The sequence below is a fragment of the Brachycentrus maculatus genome, unplaced genomic scaffold (genome assembly GCF_059751285.1).
Source record: "Brachycentrus maculatus isolate JH-2025_06_01 unplaced genomic scaffold, ASM5975128v1 h1tg000412l, whole genome shotgun sequence".
NCBI lineage: Eukaryota > Metazoa > Arthropoda > Insecta > Trichoptera > Brachycentridae > Brachycentrus > Brachycentrus maculatus.
Window position 1 is genome coordinate 308,401 of NW_028281161.1, and position 13,013 is coordinate 321,413.

The 13,013-nt window shown below is 35.0% G+C and overlaps 1 protein-coding gene across 1 annotated transcript in view; it reads left to right on the forward strand.

The window, feature by feature from the left end:
• The window catches only part of LOC148302777 (transmembrane protein 198), a 42,900-nt gene that overhangs the window by 12,894 nt on the left and 16,993 nt on the right, over window positions 1-13,013 (forward strand). The window contains exon 2 of the mRNA XM_088271030.1: window positions 3,935-4,233. Within this exon, the coding sequence (XP_088127156.1) occupies window positions 4,059-4,233 (175 nt within the window). The 5' untranslated portion in view covers window positions 3,935-4,058. The remainder of the gene's footprint in view (window positions 1-3,934; window positions 4,234-13,013) is intronic.

Consider the following 13,013-nt stretch of genomic DNA (forward strand, 5'->3'; position numbering starts at 1 on the left):
TATTCTTCTTCATCTTTGATAAGATGTCAAAAATAATAAAATAAATATTTATATTTTATTTATTTTATTTTATTTTATTTACAGCTAATGTCTTTTTACAACATTAACATAAAATGTACAATTACAATAAAGAATATAATAGTAAAAATCATCATTCGCAATAATCATCACCATCATACAATTGATTTAATACAATACGATTGTATGAAATGTATTGTATTTATAAATATATACGTTTAATAATCCCGGAAATAAGGGGAAACTGTGTGAGAGTAAATTGAAAGCAGTGCTATATCCACTTCAACCTATCCACTCTTCCGTATATCCGTTTACGCGTATTGCTGGTTTGTCGCATATTATTGTGGTCATACACTTTCCAGCGCGTCACACGACCTAGTGAGAAGTCGGTTTTAGTTCGTGTTATATCGCGCGCTTAAAGCATTAAACTGTGTGTTTACCTTACTCTTCGCAAGTTTGTTTTCTGTGTAAGATGTTCGGAGGGTTCAAAGGGCTTTGGGTTCGTTTTAAGTACGTACGTCGTCCGTGAAACCTGTGATACTTGTTTTGAAATACGACATCAAAGATTGTTTGAAAACATTAAACATAACATTCGTTGCGATTTGTATACCTTATTGAGAAATAATACCAGAATCAACATACAGGGAGCATCGGTATTACATACAAAAACTAACCAATTCAATTATTAGTGTAATGGATAATTGTCAGACGGGAGGAATATCTAATTTAACATCTTTGTTACCTACGTAACTCTCGCAATGCCACTGGGGGACCCGCCGTCTGTAGCACAGCTATTGCTCTGCCGTTGTAAGGGGCAGAGACTCACCGCAGCCCAGTCCGGTCGGCGTAGCCGAACAATATCCACTGGCCCTGAAAAGGGCCTCCGACTTGGGTATCGGTCTAATGGATACCAGACTGAGGTACGGAGAGCAGGATCGCAGGGAGATCGCACTGACTCGTGTGTCGAAGCGTACTCACTAGCCTTGAGAAAGGCTTTCCAACGGTCCGTTGTTGGTGCAGTGAGACGGCGAGTCAGGCGAAGTCCAGCGGCGAATTCTTGAGGCGAAGGAGCGGAGAATGGAGAAATAAAAGACCGATTTGGTTTTTACAAAACACACACTAATTTATTTAAGAAATAAGGCTGCATAGCCGGCACGGTTTCATACCGTGTCGGCGTTTCACGGCGCTGTATAACGGTAAAGTACCGTTACTCAGGTAACGGTACTTTTCCCGTTATCCGAGGCTTGTCCGTACGGGCCACTCTATGCGGGCGACCGCGTTCCCCGCTCCCCGCTCTCCCTTCCGGGCGGGCGGAGCTCAGTCGCCGCATTCGCTCCGTACGGAACACATCAAAATACATATATAAAACGCTTGACAATTTGATGCTTAATGCTACCTTATTTCTATGCTATTCTAATACATATATATATAATAAGTCCAGATGACCGCTACACCTCATAGGAGGCCAGACGTCCGCAACAATCTTCAACCCATAAAGGATTGTTCTAGACTCGTTTTGTATTTATAACAGCTGATATAATCAATATTTTCATTCATCATTTTCTTAGGGAAAATTCACCTTCGTATATACGTTGTTTTCGTAAGTTGGTATTGAATGACGTCACAGAAACGATAGACTTATTTTAATTTTGGTGACATTGCCAAATTATTGGCGGCTCTATTTGTTGATTGATGTCTATAGTCCACCCTCCCAACCCCCTCCCCTCTCCCCTCATATTTGTATAACACAAATGGTAGGGTAGTGGTAAACAAACAATCCACATTACTACTATTGTAGCGCTTTAAACCATAGTCAATAAACCATATGACGTCATAAAACGTTCGATGACGGAAATTTGATGACGTATGTGAACGCACCTTTTTCGTTTTATTTAAATATCTAAAGTTTAAACCTTAATATCTCCCTTAGTTCTCTAAAGATTTCAATAAGAATTCTATTGATAGTCTTGTGATTTTTCATATTAATTTATTAGCCGATAAATCAACATCGCCATCGTGACAAAAATCTATTTTGTCATACAAGTACATATTTACACCTAGTTATTTAGCTCAGTGTTCCGCAAACTTTTTCTGTTCAAGGTACACCTGCCAAATTAAGAAATTTCTTAGGTTCAAAAAAAAGTTTATCTAATATTGATTTAGTATCAAAATATAATGCTAAAACATATAATATCTTCACAAAACCAGATTTTTTTCCGCGGCATACCAACTAATCACCACGGTACACCAGTGGCACACTCTTTGCGGAACAATGATTTAGCTAACGCCACATGACGTCACGAAAAGTCTGCCTTGACAAGGTATTCTCTCGCGCTATTCTCCTTTCTTTATTTCGGTCATCCTAAGAAGCTAGCTCCGCAGGAATCTGCATCCGATTAATATTTAATTATTCTGTTTACAAATTTATTCCTTAAATTTATTTAATAACAATAATAATAAAACCCTTATCCGCACCCCAGTGGTGCAAAGGGCACTGCTTTATATAAACGCAGTGTTATTTTGATTGTTTACACATGAAGGAAAAGCGATCAGCCCTCCGCTTCAGGTACCAGTCCAGGGTAATATTGAATAAATATTACAGTGAAAAAAATCACTCTTATTTATTTGACCCCCCTGGGAATTGAACCCGGGACCTCTAGAACGGTAGCCGAGCGTGCTGACCATTACAATACGGAGGCGGACATAAATTTATTTATAATAATATAATATTATACGAGTACTTTGACGTTCTATGTTGAAAGTTGTCAATATGATATTGATTTTTTTATAGCATAGCTCGTAATAGATACCCTTTATTGACAATATACTCTGCTTAGATGAGTAAAATTAAAACTAAATAACTAACCATCACGTCGCTTACGGCATGAGTAGGCAGAGAGAAAAAAACGCCTCACCAGTCTGACTTTGTAAACAATCTTAGCATCTTTCAAGTGCATTCATGCATCTCCTCATACAACCTACGACTTTCAGTATTGAAATCCTTGATCACGCTAGGATTTTCTTGGTCTTCCTCTGCTTTTATTACCAACCACGTTCGCCTCATTGATTTGTTTTACCATCCTTTCTCCGCTCATTTAAATCGCACGCCCAAACCATCTCAACATACCATTCTTAATTTCATATCATAATTCGAACATCTGTAATACATTGTTTTGCTGCACATTTGTCTCAGAGATCACATTCCGACTATATTCAGTCTACGCTCGTCCTTTGTTTGCAAACTCTACACACACACACACACACACACACACACACACACACACACACACACACACATTCACACACACACACACACACACACATACACACACACACACACATACACACACACACACACACACACATATATATATATATATATATATATATATATATATATATATATATATATATATATATACATAGGCATGATCAGGTACGTCAAATTTTTGTGCGTGGTCAGGTCAGGAGTAGGAATAATCGGCGGGTATGTATAGCGAAGACGCATGAGTGTGGAAGAGGCTGAGAATGTTTGCAAAGACAGAGTGGTATGGCGTTCTAATCATTATCAGCGGCGTCATGGTTAGTTAGCTGGTTAGTTGGTTAAAGAAGATTCTTTTTCTTCTTTTCGGACTAGGTCCTGTCATTCTCCGATCCGCTCCTGGGAGGTGGAAGAACAGCTATCTCTCCAACGTTTAGGTGGTCTTCCTGGGGGTCTGATCCCGCTTATGCTGCTGTCCGCTGCTATCCTCACCACTCGATCCGAACTCGCTCTTCCCACATGATTTCTCCAGAAACGTCTTCTTTCTCTTCCCCATCGCACAACTTCTACATCGCAGATTTTACTCGACGAAGAAGAAGATTCGACTGGAATAATTATACCAGAATCGTCAAATATTTGTTTCTTTGTTTGCAGATCATCCCTCTACAAGCCCTCGCGAGAATATCTCTTCAACCGGGAGCGAAGGAATGAAGCAAAAGTGAATAACTCAAATGGTTCGGGGGGCAGCGGCGGCGGGGGCGCTGCGGCGGTAGATGGCATGTCCCTGGCGGGGCAGCTGGTGCCCCCGGGCAATGGGAGCCGCGGGGCGGCGCCGCCCGGAGGCCCGCGGGTCGAGTCCCCGCACTGCCACTACATCGACTATAACTACGAACCTGTCGCCGCGCTAATCTGCTGCATGTACATACTATTCGGCATCGTATACACTCTGTTCGGTAAGTCAAAGTCTTAACCTTCATTAGTGTCGTGTGCAGACTGTTAGGGCGCTTGTGCACTACACGAAATTTTAATGTCCGGCAGTACGGTTAGCATGACAAAACGGATGATTTTCCTTCTTTCTCCGGATCGGTGCGCTTGATCAGTGCATGATCACCGTGCGCGTAAATTCGAACAAGCTAAACTGTCGTAGTAACTTTTATTTTTAAAACAAAAACCGCACTGCCGGGCGGTAAAATTTCGTATAGTACACAGAATTTTGCTGTTCGGTTTTTTATACGGTCTGGTGTAGCATGAAAAAGAAACGGATGATTGGCTGGTGCAGTTGTCCGTCTTTCTCCGGATCGGTGCGCGATCACGGTGCACGTAAACTCGATCACGTAAAGTTGCTTTTATTTGAAAAAAACCTGGACAGTAAAATTCCATGTATTGCGCAAGCTTTCTTAAGACGCATGTGCACTACACTGGATTTTACTGTCCGACAGTCCGGTTAGCATGAAAAAATGGATGATTGGCTTGTGCACTTGTCCGTCTATCTCCATTCACCGATCTTGTCACTTGTCCGTTTTTCACAGATCCAGATCGGTGAAAGACATAAATCGGACTGCCGGACGGTAAAATTCCGTATAGTACCGAGAATTTTATTATCCGGTTTTTTATACGGTCCGGTGTAGCATAAGAAAGATACGGATGATTGGCTTGTGCAGTTGTCCGTCTTTCTCTGGAACGTGATCACAGTGCGCGTGAACTCAATCACGTTTAGCTGTCGTAGTCGCTTTTATTTGAAAAAAAATTGGACTGCCGGACAGTAAAATTCCATGTAGTGCACAAGCGCCCTTAATCTGCCGGTCGTAAATTTGAGTTATATGACGGTTATTAGATGCAGAGCAAAAACAAGTAGGTTGACTGATTCTAAAGTATCCGTGTAATTTCGGCTCGAATGCGAGTGGTCGCGAAATCGCATAAACTTTAACATTCTTCTTTTAAGAAACGTACTAAATACAAATATTTTACATATATTTTTTCATCTCATCAAAGATGAAGAACAATATGGAAGTCTGGATATTTACAGAGCTTACGACCTTCATATGCTTGGTTAAGAGATCAATTTACACAGTGTAACATTCACCAATTCTACCCATTATCGACAACCACACTACTCAAATTCTTGGAAGTTCTATATATAAATATGAACCAATTTTAGAAACATTGTTCTAGAATCACTAGAACTTCACTAAAGACATCGGTGAGATGAAAAGAAGCTTTTTATTGAGCAGAAACTCGTATATTAGTATATGAGGTCCAAATTCTGGATTATATATATATAAAACCATATCCGCTCCCTAAGTGGAGCGTATGGAGTCCACAAACTGTCTCCAGGCTTTTCTGTCGGCTGCCAGCTCCCTTGCATCCTCCCAAGTCAGATCCGCGTCCCGGAGTTCTGACGAGAACTGCCGACGAATTGTCAGCAGTGGTCGTCCTGGGTTATAAGCACATACATAAGAAACGCCAGAAAATATCATTTTATTTTTTATTACTTTAACTTATAATTTGACCAGTTCATTAATTTACAACTTGTTGTAATCGAATATTTTACACAAGTTTTTGACAAGGACAACATCAAATTAATACGTAAAGCCCCATCAATTGAACTGATGCTTTTAAAATAAACATACAAAATAGATTTTATAATTGGATCTGAATGTGTTATTTTTTAACATCTCAACATAGATGGAGAAGAGTATAGAAGTCTGGGTATTTACAGAGCTTACGACCTTCATATGCTTGGTTAAGTGATCACTTTACACACGTGTAACATTCACCAATTCTACCCATGATTGACAACAACATTACTCAATATTTTGAAACTTCTAGATATAGCCATCTATGGTGGGATGAGGGAAGGTTTTGTTAATCAGAGACTTTCCATTTATATGTGAGGTCTGAATATTGGATTATATTCACATACGTAAGAAACGCCTGAAAACATGATTTGCAATATATTTTACCTTATAATTAAAAAAAGAGAAATTAGTATTTGTGTTTTTATTATTTACTCAAATATTTCAATTTTATACTATTTCTGTGAGCCTAAGCGGCTCATTATTAGAAATAGGTTTCAAATTGTCGCAGATTGGTTCGAACCGACTCTGATTTCCGAAGAGTTCGCGACACTAACCACGGGACCACAACCCGACCAGTTATAACATTTTGAGTGTGTCCAAATACTTGTTCACAAATCTAGATTTTCTCCAATTAGGAGTTTAAAAATAAACTTCTTATTAGATATAATCCGTATTTAGACCCACTCAAAATGCTGTATCCAAATATTTTGTTTATAATTATTTATTCCCCTTACTACTGGTCCAGTCTAGACTAAAATTATAAATAGTTTTGGTTACTTCAGTATTTTAATTTTAATTCAATCTAAAAAAAAAATGAAAAAGAGATATATAAAACAACAGTCAAATGCTTCGTTATGACGATGTACTATATGTGAACAATTTAATTGCTTTTAATTGGGTATATATAACAATACATACTTGGTTTTTAATTGGGTTTCTATGAGTGTAAATTTACTTGGTTTTTAATTCGATATCTACTTTTAGAACCCGAGTCGTTTTATTAATAAGTAAAAACGAGAACATAATTCGTAACATTTATTGATAAAGAGATAGTATCATGTATAATAATATTAAATCGCCATGATATTCAACAAATAAAAGAAACAAATTATTCAATGTTACAAAAAGTGGTTGTACTATCAATCATTAAATAATCAATTAAATAATATAATTACATAGGCTCGTTAACTTTTAAAACGTAGTCCGCCTCCTTAGTATACTGGTCAGCACGCTCGGCTACCGTTTTGGAGGTCCCGGGTTCGGTTCCAAGTCATCGTTTCCTCTTAACTCCAGATGGAACCGTCTAGTTACAATGAAACAATCTCAGTTTTTTTTATTATTTAGTGAGTTTAAATGTTATATCACTTATTTTTTTTGGTGTAACTGTATTTTATTTAGAAAGCGTGCTTAAAAACATTGTAATTAACATAAAAAATCAAAATAATATAAAATATGAACAATTAACGTCCCTTCTTAGTGAGCAGCGGTAAAATTATCAAACGTTTAACGGTCCTCGACGATAAAAAGGTTGAGGACCACTGATTATATAATACAATTATCAAATTTTATCTAACCTTTTCAAGTTTGACCTACCATCTAAGGGGTCGCTTTCAAAATTTAAGCATAAAATATTGAAGCAAGAACGTCAAAACAAAAAATACACCTAGATACGTTTTTGATATTAAATTACTCAATCGTAAACTGTTTGACATTTTCAATTAGCCGGAAAAATAAATGTATTTGTTTATACTTATATACAAATTACGCAGAAAGAAAATCTGTCTTTACTCAGTTTCTTTATTCAATTTTCGAAGCAAAGAGGGAATTTTCGCCTATTTTGTTTCATTCGCGACTCAAACATCAATTCCAACAGTACAAAAAATACTTTATTCATGGTAATTTAATATCGTTGGCATTATAGAATATTTTTGGGAACGTTCACTAAATAGAATATCAAAGCGATAAGTTCAGTTTATCTAAACGGGATAATGATAAGCGTTTTACATAATCCATAGCTTGATCTCGGGACTTTTGAAAAAGACAAAATTTAATCCTACAATTCAAGCATGGTAGTTTCTAAAGCATTCATCAAATAATTCAGTAAGCCGTTTAGAGCTGATTTCGACTATACATTACCACAGCGGATTCAAACACGGTTTTTATGAAAAGGAAACCACATTTTGATAAAAAATAAAATAAAATAATACTTCAGACATCTCAACAATGTTAAAGAACATGGAAGTCTGGGTATTTATATAGCCTACGACCTGGTATAGGCTAGTTTGACTGAACAGTTTATACACGTTTAGCATTCACTATTTTACCCATGATTGACAACCACACCACTTTAATTATGAAGTTGTATACATAACCTATTTGACACTTTTTTATACATATGAATTTTTCGACACCATCTATGGTAAACTTGAGTAAGTGAATGTTTATTTAGCAGAGACCTTCATGATATAAATCTAAATATATCTCTGAATCTCTAAAAGAGTCTACCTGCATACGTTAAAAAAAAGCATCAGTAATACATATTATAAATTTATGAAGAACAAAAGCACAAGAGAGATAATTGCCAGGCCATCTTTTATTATACAAGAATTTCTAGATAAGTCTCTTAATTGTTTTTGAATTTTTGGACATAAGTTTTTGACAGAATTTTCCATGATTAACTAATATTAAAGTTAAATCTGTTGGCATAAATAAGGCCTCAAGCTTGCTTTAGAGTTGTGTTCACGATAGATTTCACACTGTTAAAATAAATAAAGCCAACAACTAAGAAATCATTTTTATAAACATCAGGAGACATTTTTAGGCCCTCTAATTCTTTAAATAATTTATCTCAGTAATATTTTCAGCATAAAAAATTAGCGGAAAAATAGTATCATATGCAAAACTTCTAACATATTAAACGGATAAGACTGGAATGATAAGAATACCTTATGAAGTCCTGGTTTGATAAAAACTTACTCTCCTTAAACACAATAAAAAAATTCATTCCTTTTTTATTGAACTACTTAAAATATCGCCATATATATATAAATTACTATTAACAATATAATATATGGAGTTATTCTGCACGTACAAAAATATGTTCTGATTTATGTTCGAAAAAGGAAATAAATTACCATGGTGTTATAATTGACCGACATTTAAAATACCATGGGCGCATACGTTTTGCCATTGTTCATTCATGACTTCAGTCAGGCATTTTTGGATGGGAAGGAGCAAACAACAACGCACTGATTGTTGTGAAAAAAGTTCAGAGAACAATTATTAAACTATATTAATATCATAATAAAAATACTTCCAGTTTCTAGTTTAGAAATTTCTAGTCCCCAATGAAATAACTGATGAATTACTATTCTACAAGTATTAAAAAAGTTTATCTTAAAAAAGAACTATTTAAAATTCCATCTTATATCAAAAGCTAATTATTTTCATTCTACTTTGTACGAGTTAGTTTTTTCCAATACGAATGAGACCATAATAAGTTCTTTAAAAACGTGTACCTAATTGGCAATTAAATACAGCTTTTGTTCTTTATGTAATCCTACAATAATGAATGTAGAAGAAGTTTAATTTTTTTCCAGGAAAATTAATATATTTTTTTCTAAACGAAAATCAGAATAAGTCTAGAAAGGATTTAATAAAATAGAAAAATCTTTACAAGCTTTAATTTCTCTTGTTAAAAAAATAATTGCGATTTTTTAAAAACGTAACTAGTATAAAGCAAGTGGAGAAATATTCTGTTTGGAAAATCTGAATATACATATTGATAGAAAAGCACACATACGCATTAGAAGAGAAATGTTTAATTATCTATTCAAATGGACTAATCATTTTGGACATTGATAAATACAAAGAAAATTATATGAATAGATAAGATCACACCATGCTAACAAATTAATTGTGTCTAATATTGTTTGTCTGCCTCCGTAGTGTGATGGTCTGCTCGCTTAGCTACCGTCTGGAGGTCCCGGGTTCGATTCCTAGGATGGGGGGGTCAAATAAATATAATTGATTTTTTCACTCTAACTCATTTTTCATTCATCCTTACCCTGGACTGCTATCTGAAGCGGACGGATATCCTTCGTGTGTTAACGACCAATATAAAACTGTGTTTATGTGATGCAGTGCCCTGTTCACCATTGTGGTGCGGATAAGGGTTTAAAAATGAATTAGATCACATCATGTTATCAAATTTATTGTATCTAATATTATTGCACACAATTTTGACAGCACAAAAAAATTAGAACAAAAGTATAAAAAAACAGAATTACCTAACGATTATATGGAGGTACCTACTTAGAAATATGTTTACCAATAACGGTGATTATTAATAGGATTTTCATCTTGTGAAATAAGAGAAATACCCATCCGTAAAAAATAAATTGGGGAGTTAAATAAAGGGGGTGGAGAAGAATAAATAATATGAATGTTGAAATTATACATCTAAACTGAGAAAACATCACTTTCAATATTAAAGTACTCGGCTTTTGTATTGCGTTTCGCAATAAAAGAGGAATTCAATAAAAATAATAATACGCACTATAGAAATCTCGCCTGCGTCTGTGGTCAGAAATTAGCCTACGATTTACATATTGTTATTCGATGCTTGGACCTCGATACGTCGACAGATACAATATGGATATGCCAATGTATTCTTGCTCAACATACTTGGTGAAATAAATCACTCAATTCAGTTGTTTTTCGTGGCTGGAAATACAAAGTGAAATATCGATATTGAGTCTAAGAATATCAAAAAAATAAATCAATCGTATGTTTGTTAGGTAAACTCTCAGACCATTGAAAACATTACGTAAACTACAAAAACGACATTTATTTTTATTTGCTTGATTTTTTTTAATTTTACTTATTTATTTTATTTATTCGGGAATTGTACAGCTTACGTATAAAAAAAATAATATAAAACAATAGTTACATTAACAATAATAAACATTACATTACATTGACAAAAAATAGTTACGTAAAAAAAGTCAATTAAACAATTCTACAATTATGTTATAAAACTATTAAAAAACATTCAGAGATTAAACTAAAAACAAAAACAACAAGGTAACCCGCAAAGCATCTATTTTAGATGCTTGTCTGCAGGTAGGATAGTAAGGATAGGGAAGGTAAATGTGAAAAATACGTCACAAATACCCAGACAAATTGAAAATAAATCTTTCTTGAATTTATTTTGCAATTGGCGGGAATCAAATCCGCGACGCCAGTTTCGCAGTCGAGCGTCTACCCAACTACGCCACGGCGCATTTCTAAGATACTTTTTCATATAACACGGTAATATCTAACACAGTGGTTCTTAACCGGCGATCCGCGGAGCACTGGTGCTCCGCAAGTTTGTTGCAGGTGCTCCACGAAATTATAAAAAAAAACAAAAATTAATATTGGCTCATTTACTGTGCGATTTAAATTGCAAATATAATGGATAGGTGGCAGCACCCTTGCAAAGTGACGTTATGTGCGCTCACCTCACAACAGCGGTCAAAATATCATACTTGAACAATTGAAAATATCATCGGAGTTATGTGTAGGAATTTGTACAGACGGTGCTCATCGACGGTAGGTTCATTGAAATGATTCGTGAACCTTGGCTTAGAAATTTGGATGAGGAAATGACAGTAGCTATATCAAATATTAGATCTTTTATCGATGAAATTTGAAAAAGCCGACAAGCTTGAATAATTTAATAAATTTCGCCTCAAATTGTTTACTGGAGTATTTGTTATTATTTTTTTTGATACATGTAATTTTTAACCTGTCTGTAAAAAAATATTAATTAAGTTTTTTGGATCTTTAATTTTGTACCGCGAATTTTCCTTCTGATCAAAAGTGCTCCCTGACTTCAAAAAGGTTCAGAACTACTAATCTAATATTTGACGTGGTGAGATCGTTCAAATAAATATTATTTTATGGTAATAAAACAACATAAAAAATTAAATAATTTGAGTGTGTCCAAATCTTTGTTCACAAATCTGGATTTGTCCACCCTGGAGAAATGGTCTTATATTGATATATCAGCATACATGAAGAAGAATATGGAGGTTTGGATATATAAGTCTTACGACCTGCCCTATATGGCTTACAACTGATTTATGAATAACGATTTGGATACACTCAAAACATTGTGAATAAAATAACTGGTCGAAATATAATTTTAATAAAAATTAAAAATCATGTTTTCAAGCGTCGCTTAGTATGTAAAAATAAATTGGGATTTTTTTAATATACATTTCATAAAATTCTCTGTTAAATTAAAAAAAAAATTTTACTTAACTCAACCAAAGATGTGCTGAAAACTCTCATATCACGAAAGGTACATACAGGGATCATACAGCTTCCGAAATTTGAGTAGTGTTGTTGTGAATCATTGGTAGAATGGTAAATGTTTCAATTGTATAAAATGATCACTTAAATAAGCTTATAAAGCAGGTCATTTGCCTTGTAAATACAAGAATTCTATACTCTTTTTCATCTACGATTATGTATGTTAAAATATCTATACAAAACATTATGTATTTGAGAACAAATAAACATATTGTGTTTTTTCGAATACCCGGTTGGGATGGTATTCGTTACTTTCTAGGTTTAAACATGGTGTTTTTTTAAAGGTTTGGTTTTTAAACTGGCACCATTGTTTCTACAGACTGTCAATTTGACATCCTCTGGCATTGAATTTGACAGTTAATTTGTAGTCAGTATGTTTTGCCATTTCACCATGACTAGAGTGAATGGCCATTATGCGCGTCGTAGGTTCGTTGAATGGGCCGAAAGCAATATTCAGCTTGATCCTCTCTTTCAACGCAAAATTTTGTTCACCGATGAGGCACATTTTTGGGTGAATGGCTTTGTCGATAAGCAGAATTTCTGAATTTGGAGTGGAGGAAACCTAAAAGCATTTGTTGAGACACCATATATCCATTAATATTCACTTTTTCGTGCGTTTTATGGGCAGGTGGAATCACAAGTCTATATTTTTAAAAATACGATGCTGGCCAGAATTTGCAACATGCCAGACGGCGGGTGCCACCATATATTAGTTGCAAGAAATTCGAATTTGTATACCTCTAAAAAACGTCATTTATATCATTCTCGTTATTTTTTTGTTTTTAAAATGTCAA